The sequence below is a fragment of the Manacus candei genome, unplaced genomic scaffold, assembly GCF_025592945.1.
Source record: "Manacus candei isolate 608988 ecotype Guabito, Panama unplaced genomic scaffold, ASM2559294v1 h1tg000135l, whole genome shotgun sequence".
Classification (NCBI taxonomy): domain Eukaryota; kingdom Metazoa; phylum Chordata; class Aves; order Passeriformes; family Pipridae; genus Manacus; species Manacus candei.
In genome coordinates this window covers 139,562-154,350 of record NW_026138183.1, presented here as the reverse complement: position 1 = coordinate 154,350, position 14,789 = coordinate 139,562, and the positions used below count along the sequence as shown (strand labels likewise).

At 37.6% G+C, this 14,789-nt stretch overlaps 1 protein-coding gene across 6 annotated transcripts in view; it reads left to right on the top strand.

Annotated features, from left to right (window-relative positions):
• Positions 1–1,240: 1,240 nt before the first annotated feature.
• The window catches only part of FAM184B (family with sequence similarity 184 member B), a 41,308-nt gene continuing 27,759 nt past the window's right edge, over positions 1,241–14,789 (top strand). For 4 of the 6 annotated variants that reach the window (XM_051771486.1, XM_051771485.1, XM_051771482.1 and 1 more), the window contains exons 1-2: positions 1,242–1,959; positions 13,759–14,523. In XM_051771486.1, the coding sequence (XP_051627446.1) occupies positions 1,825–1,959; positions 13,759–14,523 (900 nt within the window). In that variant the 5' untranslated portion in view covers positions 1,242–1,824. Of the gene's footprint in view, positions 1,960–13,758; positions 14,524–14,789 lie in introns of all 6 variants that reach the window. The other 2 variants (XM_051771484.1, XM_051771483.1) reach the window with 1 other exon arrangement.

The following is a 14,789-nucleotide window of genomic DNA, read 5'->3' as shown; positions in this document are numbered from 1 at the left end:
TACACTTTTTCTCAAATTGATGACTGTGTAGAGAAGATATAACCATATTAACTGAGTTAAATTTAAGTGTCTTATTAGCTATCAGACAATTGACAATGCCATATGCCTGTGCCCTAGTCACAGAAGAAGTTCCAGCAGCACCTTGGACATTTGTGTCAGTGAGTGAAGAAATTGTACTTTGGTGTTCCTTTGTGCAGGGATCTGTTTCTTACCTTTTCTTACTAATATTCTGTCTGGGCTAAACTTCTTTTGCCTGCTTAGAATCTCCCAGCAACTGTGATCATCTTTGTTTTCTCTTCTACATTGCATTTCTAAGTCCTCATTTCCTCTCACTCTGGAGTGAAGATTCTTCTGCCTCTGGATATTTACAGCCTCCCCTTTTCTCCCAGCAATTCAAGGGTTTGGTTTTCCTGTCCCGAGGTCTTCTTACTTCTCCCCACCGCCTGTAGGCATTCCTCTTCTGCCCTGATCCTTTTCTTCTGTGTTATTCTTAAAAGTGCTTTATCTCTCCTCGACCTCATCAAGGCTTTCCCATTTTCCTTTTATCCTGCCCTTAGCCAACACCACATAATCCTCCTTTCCAATTCTAATAGTCCTCAGGAAGCTCTTTTTTCAAACCCACCACTAGCAAAGCAGAAGCTTCTTGCCCAAGAAGGATGGCAAGTACTACCAGGAGGTGAGACTGGAAAGCTGCCTTAGCTGCATGGGGCAGGAGGAGGGAACAGGCTCACGAGTCCCTCTGGCTGCAAGACAGTGTGAGCTGAGGTGGAGCCCTTGACCTGCTCCGTAGGGTCTTGTGTACTGGCTAGTGACACATCAAAGGGGTGTTGAGCAGCTCTCAGCTTCTCTTACCTGTTCTTTCTCACTTTTCCTTTTCTCCACCTCTCTGATTTCACCCTGCTTGGCCTTCTCCTCCTTCCTTTTTCTCTTCTAGACTTGTTTAAACGTGTTAACTAACCAGTTTATTCTCATGTAACATTTGAAGCATTCTTTTTTAAAATTCCATTATCTTAATAGCTTGCCTCTTTTTTTGTGCCCTTTTTTCTGCCTTTTCTATCCTTTTATTTATTTTACATGTACAGACCTGATCTCTTTGAAACAATGTGCACATTAAAAAAAAAAAAAAGACCTGTAATATTGTCGGTTTTCTTCAAGCACCTTTCCACTGCATTTAGTGTAACTGAGGGGAACTGAGTCGCTTTGGATAAAGCAGGCAGACCGGATCCTGGACACAGCTCCAGGGCTCAGCTGTTCTCGTGTGCCTCTTGGCTCCATCCTTTTTTCAGTGTGGCAGCAAAAACTGAGCAAAGGTTTTCTTCATCACTTAAGTGGTCTGTCCAGACTTTAAAGAGTCAGAGCCAGAATAACAGAGCTTATGAAAGGTGCCAACACTGCCTTCTCTGATGACTTCTGCAATGCTCTGGCAGCCCAAGAAGGCAGCATGATTTAATCTTCAGACGATCTATGCTCTAACAGATCCCCGGCAATGCCTGTGCTGCTGCCTGTATGGCTGGCTCAGTGTCCCCGCTGGGAAATTTGTAGCACCCAGCCGCTGGCATCTTCTCCTGGCGGAAGCTCAACCATTTGAAGAGAAGGGGAGGGAAAAAAATATCCCCATCAGGATGTTTGCACATGTTGTTCTCTGCCTGCTCGCCTGGGTGTTTTGCTGAAGGACTGGGACATCTGCAGAGAAGGGAGAGCGGCGGCGGCTGGAGCGTGCCCTGTTTGGGGCTGAAGTTCCTCCAGCGCCGGGGGCGGCGAGCAGCGGGGACGGGATCGCGCTCCCCGGAGCGTACACACAGACCTGATTAAAATTCAAACCTAATGGCCTCTGGCATAAACAACGTTCATCAGCCCGGGACTTGCAATGGATCTAAAGCCTCTCGCAGCGGCTCGGCAGAGGAGTACAATCGGGATATGCACATGAAAATGTGCAAGAAGATTGCCCAGCTCACTAAGGTAAGTCTCGCTGTTGCAGCCTTCCCAGGGAGGTGAGGCTGCCCTGGCCGGGGCGGCGGGGGTGCCTCGGAGCTGTCTCTCCTGATGGCCCCTGTCTGACAGGAGGGAAGGGAAACGGGTCCTCTCTCTTAGGGCGGCTACTGAGAACATCAGTGGGTTCAAACTTCCTTCCAAGCATTTCCCCGCGAGGGTGCAGCCCAGCCTTGGGGGCTGCCTTTATGGCAGACGATAGATGCCTCGCAGTTAAGTGCTCTAATTACCGTGCGACCATAACGAGAAGAGCTCCAGCTCTGCGAAGACACGGGGTTTGCCCCTGAACTGTTCGGAGGGATTGACAGTATCCGGGTTCTCCCCTAGAATTACGAAGACGGCAAGTAGTTTGCATTTTATAGGTTCACGAGTAATATTGTTGCAAAGCTGCAGCCGAAGCGAGGTACTACAGTACAACAGTACTTTGACTCGTAGTTAATTGTCCGTGATGTGCCTAAGTAGCGACACTTCAAATGACGTTGGTAAAAGGTAGGAGTTGGAGAAGAGGCAGGACTAAATTGCATAGTATATTGTACCTAAACTTTTGGTCAAATACTGAACTGCACTATATTTCCCACACCATGTTAAGAAATAAGAGAAGATATGTAGGAGATGGCAGTTACCTTTAAACGTATGTGTCTTTGTCAGCGAGAAAAAACTATTTACTACCCCTGTTTACTAACACAGCTTTTGCACCTCCTGTAACCTCACTGCAATTGATAGAGACGTTTTAACAATGAAAAAACACTGACAAAACACAGGTCAAACAATAGGAAGTCATTCAGATGCTCAGGTTAGAATGGCTTAGTAGTTACAGTGCCATCGTTCTCATCTCACGATAACTGTGTGTGATAATGTACATCATGTGTATCAATACATACAGAAGGGCTACTGTATATGCTATAGTATACTCACTGTACTATACCAATACTTATTTTACAGGTGCTTTGTTTCTATCTTTGTTAAATAGGATTTGTACACAATATGATCCTTACTTTTTGCCTGTGTTGCAAAATTTTGTTGCAGTGTTTTTTCAATTTTTTTTTTTGCTAAATTTCTACTGTTAAAATGTGAGAGGGTTGATTTCTTTACTTTTAATAGAATTTCTCCTCTAGACACTTTTCAGTCATCTGAAAAAAAAAGATTATTTATATCTGGAGCTCAAAAAAATACGTCCAGAAAGCAAATAATTCTGTTTTGGAATGTGGCCTTTAAGAACCAATTTTCTCTGCAATAACACTGCACTTATAGAGAACTCACGGTAGAATTGGAATTTAAATCATGTGCTTTCCCTTCTGAATTCTGGGTAGACTAAATCTGAACCAACAGTAAACAGTAAGAAGCAAAATATGACACCAAATTAGCTGAAAACAGGCTATATGGAAAATTTGTTGTAATAATTTTTGGCCTAGGAACTTTGAGAGCTGCCTTTCAAATCACTGTTTTCTTGGCTATATTGCAGTCGAGATGATGATAATAAAATCCCTCCTAAGTTTAAATGGCTCATAGTGCTTTCCTTTCTTGTTTCTAACCTAGTATGCAGTAATGCTGTTTGTTGTTGCACAGCTGCAGCTTCCTGTCTCAGTGACTTTAGATTTTCATTGATGAGGAGATGATGATCTCATTACTCATCCACTCAGTGTTGTGCCAGGTGAGATGAATACAAAATGTGTAAATTAGGTGTAGGATACAGATCTTGACTTCCATTCTGTTTCTTTGTTACATAGTCAGTAGTGTTCTCCTCCTACTCTCAAAGGCAAAGCAGGGGCGTGCAAAGGTATCAATGAAGACCAAACTGGGTGAGATTTCCATTGTTGCATGTAGTGGTGATTATGTTGTAAAGGCATTGGTTGGTGCAGGGAGTCTCCTCAGGTAATCTGGAGCCAGAGATCTTGACAGCTGCTCCCATTCTACTGCCCTGGTATTTCTGCTTTTGGAAAGGTAGGATATAGGAAGGTTTCATACCTTCAGTCATGCATTTTTCTGTTCTGCACATTTTTGGCTGTAGCAGCAAAAGTAATGTTTTGTTTGTTTTGAGCAGCAAACTACTGGTTTTTGTAGCCCATTTGTTTTGAAGTCAACCTGTTCATATGATTGAAGCAGCATGTATGACTTTGTACTAGTAATTCAGTGTTTGATGGAGAAATTTAAACTTGACTCTTGGAGTGCTGTTTTCTGCTTGATGGCTCTTTGTAGAGAATAATGTGGAGTTAAAGTGCATGGTGATTTTTATAAGACGCTTTGGGTTTCACTCCCTAGTGTCTCAAACTACAGATTTCTAACAACCATTGGCTATTGCAGGATATGCATGTGCTTATGGATTCTTAGGACAGTCTTTTTTATTTGAAATAGGATGAAAAATGCAAATGAACTTTTGATGAATGTTGAGGAAAGTGGATCAACTTTTATTGGCGAGGTGGTTCGGGAAGTTCTGGCAAGAACTAGATATGCTGCAGATATCCATGTTATTCAGGCTTCTTTTCAAATCTCTGGCAATGGGACTCAAAGTAAATCTGCTGTTCTGGACTGCAGTTCTGGAATCAAGCCTAATATGAATAACTGGGAAGGTGACATTACCTGGTGATCAGACAGCTACCTACGCCACAAAACATTTCTGTTTCCTTCTTAGAGACAAATTCCTGGATACCAGTTGAGGGATTTTTTTTTTTTTTGCCTTCGAACCCTTCTTTTTCCCGAGGGGTTCATCTGACTCTATATTGTGAATTTGAGAGTCTTATTGTAAGAAGCATGTTTTAAATTGCAGCATTATGGGTCAAGTAGATTGTTAGTAAAAAAAAAAATCGAGCAGTTTGGCAAGAATTTTGTGTGTATATGTTGGATACCATGAGTCAACAAAGGAGGAGAGTGCTGATGCAAGGAAAAGTTAATTGCTGGTAAAATGCACTTATGAACCCTTTTTATTCCTTCAGGGGAAAGAAATGTCAAAGGGAAGCAAATGTGTTCCTCTTCTAGAAGCAGCAGCATAGGCAGATGTTCCTGAATGACTCTGTGTGGAGCAGTTCAAAATGTTACACTCTAACTGCTTTTCACCACCAGTCATTAGAAGGTTTAGCCCCTCAGCTCAGTCAGCAAGGTAGAAAATATGAACTTTATATAATAAGCTTTGGTGGAAAATCAGCTAGATAAGCAAAACCCACTTTCCTTAGTTATTTAGGGAGGGATGGCTGACTTTTGCATAAAAAATGTATGTTCATATTAATTCTATGAGCTTTCACTCAGTGGGTGGAAATTTAGCGAAGAATTAGCAAATGACCTGGCATGTGTGTGAGGGCATAGGCTTTTTACACCACTCCAGTGTCTGTAGCATGGCTATATATTAGATCTTTTAACCTTTGCTGTTTTATTTGCCATAAACATATCAGCTGGTTTTTGTTTATAGGAATGAAATATGATCAAATTCTAATAATTTATTCTGGAAGTACCTAACAGCTGAGCAACTGTAACAGAGCACTTCTGTGGTCTGCTCATGTTCCTGTTGAAATATGTTGCCTTTTTCACATTGTTTAAGATAAGTTTATTGACCTTATTTACTGTGATGTGTTAACAGTACTCAGTAACCAATGCTTAGAGTGGTTCAGCTGTTGTGGATTAGTTATTATGCTGCCTTGGCTCTCCTGTGTGCTTGAGGCTTTTTGATCTCAGTTCTCTAGAGAGGTATTCAATATTCTACAGAAATTAAGCAAAATAGAATAGCATAAAAACTAGGATCATTCTTTTGGAGCAGCAATATTTTTCCTTTGGGCAAGGAGTATAAAAAATATTTCTATATAGGTGAAGAAAGAGACTTTTTATAAAACTGGTTAAATTATGTGCTAACGAGACTAATAAAACCAGCTACCAATAACTCCATGTGCTTTATGATGTATTTGTTTTCATGATTTTTGAATACAATTTTCTATCAGGATTTAAAAGCTAGCATTATCTGTGCCTATGAGCTGACAAGAATGTGCAGACTGAGATTTCTTAACCTGTCCTCACTATGTTTTCCTTACAAAACTAAAAGGGAACTTCTGGATCATTAAGTATATGAGCAATGTTATATAATTGTGTTGATGAACTAGCCAAAAGCAGTCTTAAAGCCACTACTTCTATTAGGAAGGAACCTAGAATCTTATATTTTAATAGATAGAAGTTATCATTTAAATTAATTCAAGGTATAAGAATGATATCTCTGTGCTGGAATTACCTCCTTATCATACAAATTTGTCACTGATTATACCAATTTGCAGAAAATCTGACAGCCTTAGTAATCAACAACTCAAAACTACTTTATAATGGAAAGTACATAATAGATTCAAGTCTCTTTATCAAGGAACCCTAGATAATGTTTTTATACAAAATGTTATGCATGTTATTAATATGCATATTTTAGGCAGTAGATAATAAAATATCTTATGATTGTGTAATTTTTATATTTTTTATGATCTGTCTTTTGTTTGCGGGTAATATTTAAAAATATCTTTTTCAGTGACACTATAACTGTACTTCTCTCTTAACATTTCCTTTAACCAGTATGTAGATGCCAATGTTTTACAAATGTGTAAAATTATACCCCAGTTAGAAGTCAATGCCAACTCAGTTGAAGACATTCTCACATAAATATTCTAAAGCTGTGTATTTTAGATTTTTGAACGCTTCATCATTGTGTTTTATATATAAAATACTTTTTTTCCACAAAGTATCATGTTCTTTTCCCCCAGTCGCATTTTCATTAGATAAAACAGTGTTTATGTTTTATTAAAATATCTGTACCACTAAGGTAGAACTCCCTCTGTTGCCACCTTTATAGTCACATCTTAAACACATTAGCTGGCTCACTGTAACAATTCATTTGTTTTTTCCTGCCTGTACACAACCAATCTGACTTTATGTGGTGCCAAAGAGCACTTAACCTACACTTCTAGTAGACACAGATAAGGCATATGAGGGTTTTGTTTTGCTGTGCTTAAAGCCATCAGGGAGTGTGAGAATGTAGTTAGTACAGTAACAAGACTGAGTTAATTTATCCTACCTCCCAGTGAGGCACAGGAGCTCAAACTTTGCTGTGCTGGTTCAAACTTGGCATTTTACTTAATGTGTATTCATTTGTCTTCCAAAGGATTTGGAGACAGCAGAATACACATAACCCTATTACTGAGAAAATACTACCTTTATTTTATAACGAAACTACAAATTGACTGACTTTTCAAATAGAGATTTTTTTTTCTTAAGTTAATAACCTTGATGAAATTCCGCTGAAGTAACATTGCAGCTTTTTAATGTAGTAGCCATTCAAAACTTTGTATGACTTGGTTCTTAGGCACCTAAACACAATTTGAAGTTAAAACAGTTTACTGCCAAAGAAGTCTTCTGTTTTCATTATCTTTAGAAGCTACAGCATCTGTTTTTGACTATGCACAACTAGTTGTAACTATATAACTCTCTTAGAGGATTACAGAAGAGCTACCTTTAGATGAAAATATGAGATTACAGTTGAATATATTTTGCTTTTTTCATTCAGGAAGAGAGAACTACTAGAATTTGATAACAAGACTGTTAAGAACTATAGCTGGTAATTGTAAATGTTTTTACAGTGTTGAAATATTTTTACTAAGATGCTGATATACCTTAGTATTTCATAAAAATATTGAATTGTCTCAAGACTGTGGGACATTACAATGCAACTACAGTGCATTGCCACTGCAGTTGTCACAGACTGTTTGCACTTTTTCTGGCAATAAATGCTAGTTAAGTTTTCTTGGGTTTGTGATCATTCATACAATCCCAGGAGATATCCAGCATATGCTTAATAAGAATGCCTTCCTGAAAAGGGAATGGGAGTAATGGCTGTATTCAGTCTAGTTCTGCTTTACAGTTAGGTGTATTTGGGTAAAAATTTCATGGATATATGAGTAATAGTGTAGTATTATAATGTGTACTGTTATGTAGTCCTGTAACTACATAATAATATGTTGACTCTGGCTCCAACAATGCTGCTTTGAAAGTGAGGGGAGAAGCTGAAAGAAAAATATCTTTTAAAAAGCACTGTATGTTGAGGTCCATCTGGGCCAGTAGCTTGGTTCTGATTGTGCCCAGTGAGTTACAGGAATATGATGTGCCTCTAGTGCACTTGTGTAAAGTATTCTCACTTCCTCCAGTGATCTGTGAGATTTTCCAGAGGCGGGTGAAGTATCTTAGTATTTAATATCTCTGAGTGGATTTTTATTCAATATGTTTCTCCAGTCACTTCTTGAATTCATGTGACCTTTTAGTTGAATTTGCTTACAGCAGCAAGAACTTAAATTTTGGTGCATGCAGTAGTAGAAATTGGCATTATTAATTCATGGATACCTGAGGGTTCTGATGGTTTCTTTTCTTAATTAGCAAAGTATCTAGAATATATAAAGAAGTCTTATTAAATTTTCAGTAGTCCTTTATGTGATTTTTACCTGCAAACTACAGGATAGTAAGAATTTGATTCAGTCTTTATGATCCTTTATAAGGTCTGTGTCAACTCAGAAGAAACAGCTCATCTATGCCTGTCACAGATCTACACTGAAGGCAAAACATAGAGATCAAACTTCCAGGATACAGACCTATGAGTTTTAGATATGTAACAAAAAACCAGCTGGCTAAATTATCAGTGAATTACATGGCAATAAGGCTTTTTTCCCCGTTCTGTTCACACAGAATTGTTGACTTGACTTCTGTATTAAAAATTCTCCTGGACTACAATAGCAACAATGCACAGACAGGCCATAGGTCAAAATGTGGCTCATGTCAAACAGATTTTCTATTTTTTGCACATCACCCATCTGAAAGAGCTTCATGAGATAGAATTGAACTCATATAAGACTGTAATAGCCTAAGATTTGTGGGGATATTTGAGACCTTAAGCAGTTATGCAAGAATTTCACCAAGACAGATTGCTAAATGTGGCAAGAAAATACTTTGAAATCAAATAATTTGGCATTTCTGCTTGCCTACATATGTGTGTTAATTTACATTAATTGTCAATGTTTAAGCATAATGTTTTAAAGTATTTTCATCTAGTTCTGTGGTTTTTAAGAAGCAGAAATTTTACCTAATCTAATTTTTACTGAAAAGTAATGTGATCCTCTGGCGATATTTTAATAGAGCTTAACCTGATAAATACGCTCAAGATGGATTTGAATCACCTCAGGGAGAACAAAGAAATTGAAATGTATTTCATGTAAATGTCATGCTGACTGATTTTATTTATTCTAGTTCTTAATTGCACACAAAATCTAAAAAAAAAAAGTAATAGTGCTTTTGCTATTTAAGTTTTGCAAAATTATTTCTAAGTTATGTAGAAAAAGGTTTTGACAGATAAGATACAACCTGAGTCAGGAACCGTAAAAAAAGTTTAAAACATCCTGTTGTGTGGAGTCGAATGCTTCAAAGATCTGGGATAGATCTTGCGTTATTTTGCATATTAAGTAATGACCTGGAAGTAAAAATAAACAACATATTAAAGTTAATACATTATACTAATTCAAAGAGAGTCATAAACATCTAAAAAAATGGAGATAAATAAGGAATATAGATGGAAGATTAACTGCATTCAGTTAATAATCACCCAATATCTGTTTTGGTTTGTAAAGTGTTGGTAAAACAGGATGAAGTGGGTGTACAGATATGGAGTCAATATAAAGTTTGGATGTTCGGAGTGCCAATTTTTTTAAAGCTTCTCTCATACTACCCATTTATATGTTTATGTTATCAACAGTTGCTGAAACTGTTTGGACACATAAAATTATTCTTGAACTTTCAGGAAGCAAAGGAAAGTTCATATGTTAGAGCAGTGTCATTCAGCTGAAATCAGCATAGGTGTAAAACAGGATGAGTTCTGTAGGTAATCATAGCCTAGGCTATTACCTCAATTAAAAGATGTTCTTCTTCAGTGATAGAAAAAAAAAGAGAGACTTGTTAGAGTATTAATTAATAAATTGTGGGGGGTGGTTTTATTTTCTAGCCTGTAGAGTTAGTGACAGAGGAGGCTGAGGGATAGAGGAGCCATTCATTTAAATAACTGAAGTTACTTGTAATAATTTCTCTGCCCTTTGCTTTTAAAGAGACCCTTTTAAGACTGGCATGTTTATAGATACCTTACTCTGCTCTCATCTGCTTGGGAACTAGATGAGTTCAAAGAAACAAATTCAAGTGCCAGTGAAGACAAGATGCTGCTGCCACTAGTGAAAAGGAGATGACACAGTCACCAGTCATCTAGCAAACTATAAATGAAAGCTTGTCTCCTTCACTGCTTTGTTTAGAGTGCTGTCAGGAGAACCCTGTTTGGCACCCCCATCTGGGGCTTTTTCTCCATCTTGTGTTTCTTCTTTTTTACTTCTAGCCCCTTCTCCATCAGGAAGGATTTTTGTCCACTAGCTTGGGCCTGAGAAAAGAACACTTATGATCTTTTGCTTTTCTTTGATTCACCTTAGCATCCTCACTCCTCACCTTCCATACCAAATTGTCTTCCTTTCTTATTCAACTAGTAAAGCAACCTGCTAGAAGAATTTTTTTCATTATGATAGTCAAGTTCCTATAAGAGTATTTAACACTACTGTAGGAACAGAGAACTGTCTTTTTTGGTTTGAGTACTTTAGCTTTTTTTTCACTGATGAGGTGCAGTCGAATGTTTTGGGTGTTTCTTTTTGTTGTTCTATATCACTGTAAATAAAAAGGGAAAGGAAATGCCATTTATATTTACAGCATTTGGAGGATAGAATAGGGCAAATAAGATGTATTCATATTCACTGCACTATTAATACTCAAGTGTATGTGTGTAATAGTGTTTATATCAATCTGCCATACAACTCTCAGGTGCTATAAATTCAGTACAGTGTTTCCCAATCCATTTGGTTTTGGAGAATTGTAAGAAGGCAGTAGCTATTGGTATTATGCTGGCAACTCCAAGAGTATTGAAGTGCTCTTTTAATTTGAAAGAAAATCTGTCTGTATTGTCATATGGTCAGTTTTAGAGCTGCTTTTAAAAAACTGTTTATCAACACAACTGTTAAGGGATTTATACCACATTACCCAGCTGTGTGTACACTCACAAGGTACAGATGCTGAAATAATTTTTCAGTATTTTTCCTTTCAGCACATAAAGACCCACATTTGTCCCATATAACTCCAGTCTCTAAAATGAGGTATCTTGAATAGGAATATAGTAGCTATATTCAGTAATCTGAGCAGCTTAAATTTCATGAAGTACAGAGCATCAGCCATGTAAAAATTAAATCTCTTAAGAAGGTTAAGATACTGAGGAGTCAGTTTCAGCACTCAAGCTTGAAGATTAAATTTAAGGTCATGCAAGTTAAAGTTCTTCATTGTGGTTCTAACCACTATTGAACAGAAGTGTAGGAATCATAGATAGAGCAGAGAGGCCAGTTTCTTCCATTCTTTTAGATAACTCCCTTAAGGTGATGGTGGTGGTCAAATGCTTAGTGGATTTTGGGAAATCTCTATGATTAAGTCAGACTGTAGAGGAACCCAGATTCCATTGTCAGCCTGAACACAAAATAATATGAGACAGGCCATGGTGATTGACTAGATAAATTAACCAATAAGAGCGGAAGACTGAGTCACAAAGGTGGTGGATGTTCATTTCTGTTTTATGGATGGAATGAAATACAGAAATATGATCATCAGCATCTGACCTAGTTAATTGAAGAATTGCCCAACCTAGTTACTGGTCATTCAGTGTATAGAATGTGGGCAGAATTAATCTTCTCCTTGTAGTTTTTATGTCTGTCTCCTGAGCAGTTAAGAAGTACTGTTAATAGTTAAGAAATCACTGTTCATGGAGGGATTTTAGTTAGTGAAGGAAACTGCTCAGTATACTACAACTATTTCAATTTCAAGGAAAAGTGGTTAAAAATAACAGAGAATAATTAACAACTTGTAATGTAAGGTCCAAAAATATACATATCTAAATGTAGACAATGACTTCTTGTCTGACATTTTTCAGGAATATAATGCTGTTTTTCTCTTTTGTCACATATTTATCCAGAAATATATCCAGACCACATTTTTCATTTGTGACTTTTTAAGGCTTCTCTACTTAATTCATTACTGCCAGGGAGAAAGTTGACTACACACGAGATGTATTTTTGTGTTTGCTTTCATTTATGGTTGACTGAAATTCAATATGTTATTCATATACAGATAGCACAAAATGTGGTTAGACATAGATATGCCAATTCAGTAGTTCTGGAGACATCTTTGGGGCTTATACAACACATTAGAGGCTTGTGACACTTCGTGTGGTCAAGATACTTATTGGACTCGCAATTGAGGCTTGCCCTGAGGAAGGCTTGAAGATTACAGGGCCAAAATTCTAGCATAATTAAAGAATTAGCTGTGACCTTTTTCCTGTATTCATTTATTTATTTATTTACTTAAGGCTATGATTTTCTCAAACATTGTCTAATCTTTTGATTGACCTCTGTGGGCTCAGGCCAGACTGAATATATCTATCATAACTTGTGTACAAATTCCAAACCTAGTTTTGTAGACCAGTAATTTATCCCTAAAAAAAATGTAACCAAACAAATAAGTGGAAAACCTTCACACATGTTAATACACAATGTGTAGTTCTCCTTGAGTTAGATAACTATGTTCAGTAGAAACTGGATTAGTCCCTGTATGTCCTAATGAAGGTCTGAAAAGACAAATGTATCTTTTCAAGGCAGTTACTATGTTGTGCAATTATATGTAACTGTCTTGTAAGCTTAACTGCTCATTTACTCTTCATTTCAGGCCACTCCGGGCTTCTAATAGCATTTTCTTTTCAAAACAATAGTAGTGTGCTTGTACACCAGCTTCCATGAGAGGTCTTTGGTGTATGTTATGGGTAACAAAGCCTGCTATGGGTCATAACTTGTCTTACAGCCAAAAGAATTATTATTCTGCATTTTGTAGAAAAAAAATAAAACATCAAAGGATTTAAAACAGTTGTTTGGAAAAATTACTTCTTGTCATCAGAGGGGCACTTGCATCTGCTAAAAGCTGTTTTCTGAGATTTATGACTATTACTGAAATGTGGGGTAAAAAAAAATACATTGCCTAAACACTTCTCAGAATCAAGCCAAAAGAGGCTTGCAGTTGAGTAATGCTTACCATACAATGCTGACCAAACTAAGTTGCAAGGCATGTGGCTTCCAGGAATGTATCTTCCATGGTGTTTTAGTTGGAGTGCGGAATTTAATCCACCTTTCATACTTTACTTTCCTTTACATCACAAAGTGATTTTGGTCCACATGAACTAGGTATCAGGACCTCAGATTTCACTGCACAGATCTGCCACTACTGGTCCCCAGCACTTCCTAATGCTAAAGGCAATGTGGCAGGTAGCCCTCCTGCGCTGAAGGCCAGGTGAACTGGACTACAGATAAGAAGTCATTTAGATTAAGAAGGGACCTGATTCCCTTCCTTGCATTAGAGATCCAACTACAGGCATGAAGTGACAAGTTGCCAAGAATAAAAAGGAAATTTCTGACAAAAAGTAAAAAAATTATTTCCTGTCACAGTATTGTCTTCCTTTCCTATAAGGTTTTGCAGTGTAAAACTGTCCCTTCTGTTCCTAGTGAAAAAAAAATGAAACAAAGAACCACCACACACACACACAAAATATTGATCTATTGTAGTAATTCTCTTTTATTGTTTAACACCTTGATAAATATAGTAACTGGATGCATGGCTACCATTCACTAGCTACTTTAATTTTCTATTTTTCTACAGGTGATATATGCCCTAAACACTAAGAATGATGAACATGAGGCCAGTATAGAGGCTCTGAGAGAGGCTCACGAAGAAGAAATTCAGCACATTCTTGCTGAGACAAGGGAAACGATTCTCCAGTGTAAAAGCAAAGTTGAAGAAGAACAGTTACTGAGAAAACATATTCAGGCCCTTGAAATTGCAGTAGAACAACACAAGAGATTGAAGGAAGAAGCCTTGGAAGAGTTAACACTGTGCAAAAAGCAGGCGGAAGAGAAGGAGTTGAGAACAGGAGTGAAACAAACACAGGCAGTCCTTTCTAAAGACATGGTAGATACCAATGCAGGCTTTGAAAATAAGCTTCCACATTTAAATCAGGAGTTTGATGAACTGCTAAATGAATGCAAAGCATCTAGAAGAGAAAATCTGGGTAAAAAGGTACATTTAGATGAGAAATGCAGTGTGGAAGGACACACTCTAATAAATGAGGTGGAAAACCTGAAGAGCAAGAACCAGAGAGCAACTGAAGAAACTACTCAGAAAACATACAAACTGCAAGTCCCTTATGAGAGAGAAAAAGAGACTTTGAGAAAAGCTATGCATCAGTCTGTGATAGAAACAGTGATGAATTGTCAGCAAAGAGAAACAGAGCAAAGGAAGAGATCAGAGACTGAGGAAGGTTTTTTGCTGCAGCAGGTAAAGAAGCTGGAGGCAGACCTAGAGGAGAAAAGCCAGAAGATAAATGAGAGGAAGAAGCATTCCCAGAAGCTGAAGGAGAGAATACAGGTAGAGTATAAGATCATGATCCCTATCTCTGCCTATAAAAGTATAAATCATCAATTCTTTAAAATTTGGGGCAGGAGGGGTCTTTTACATATCATATTGAGTCAAGTGCTTTTTAAGCAGTAAAACAGTTTTAGAGACTTAGAATGGAAATAGGAGAGATATAGTGCTGACAATTTTAAAGACAGAGTTAAGATGATTAGTAACTCATTAGGAGAACACTTTGAACACTAGACTTTGTATTCCGTGAGGGAGAAGTAAGGTCCTGA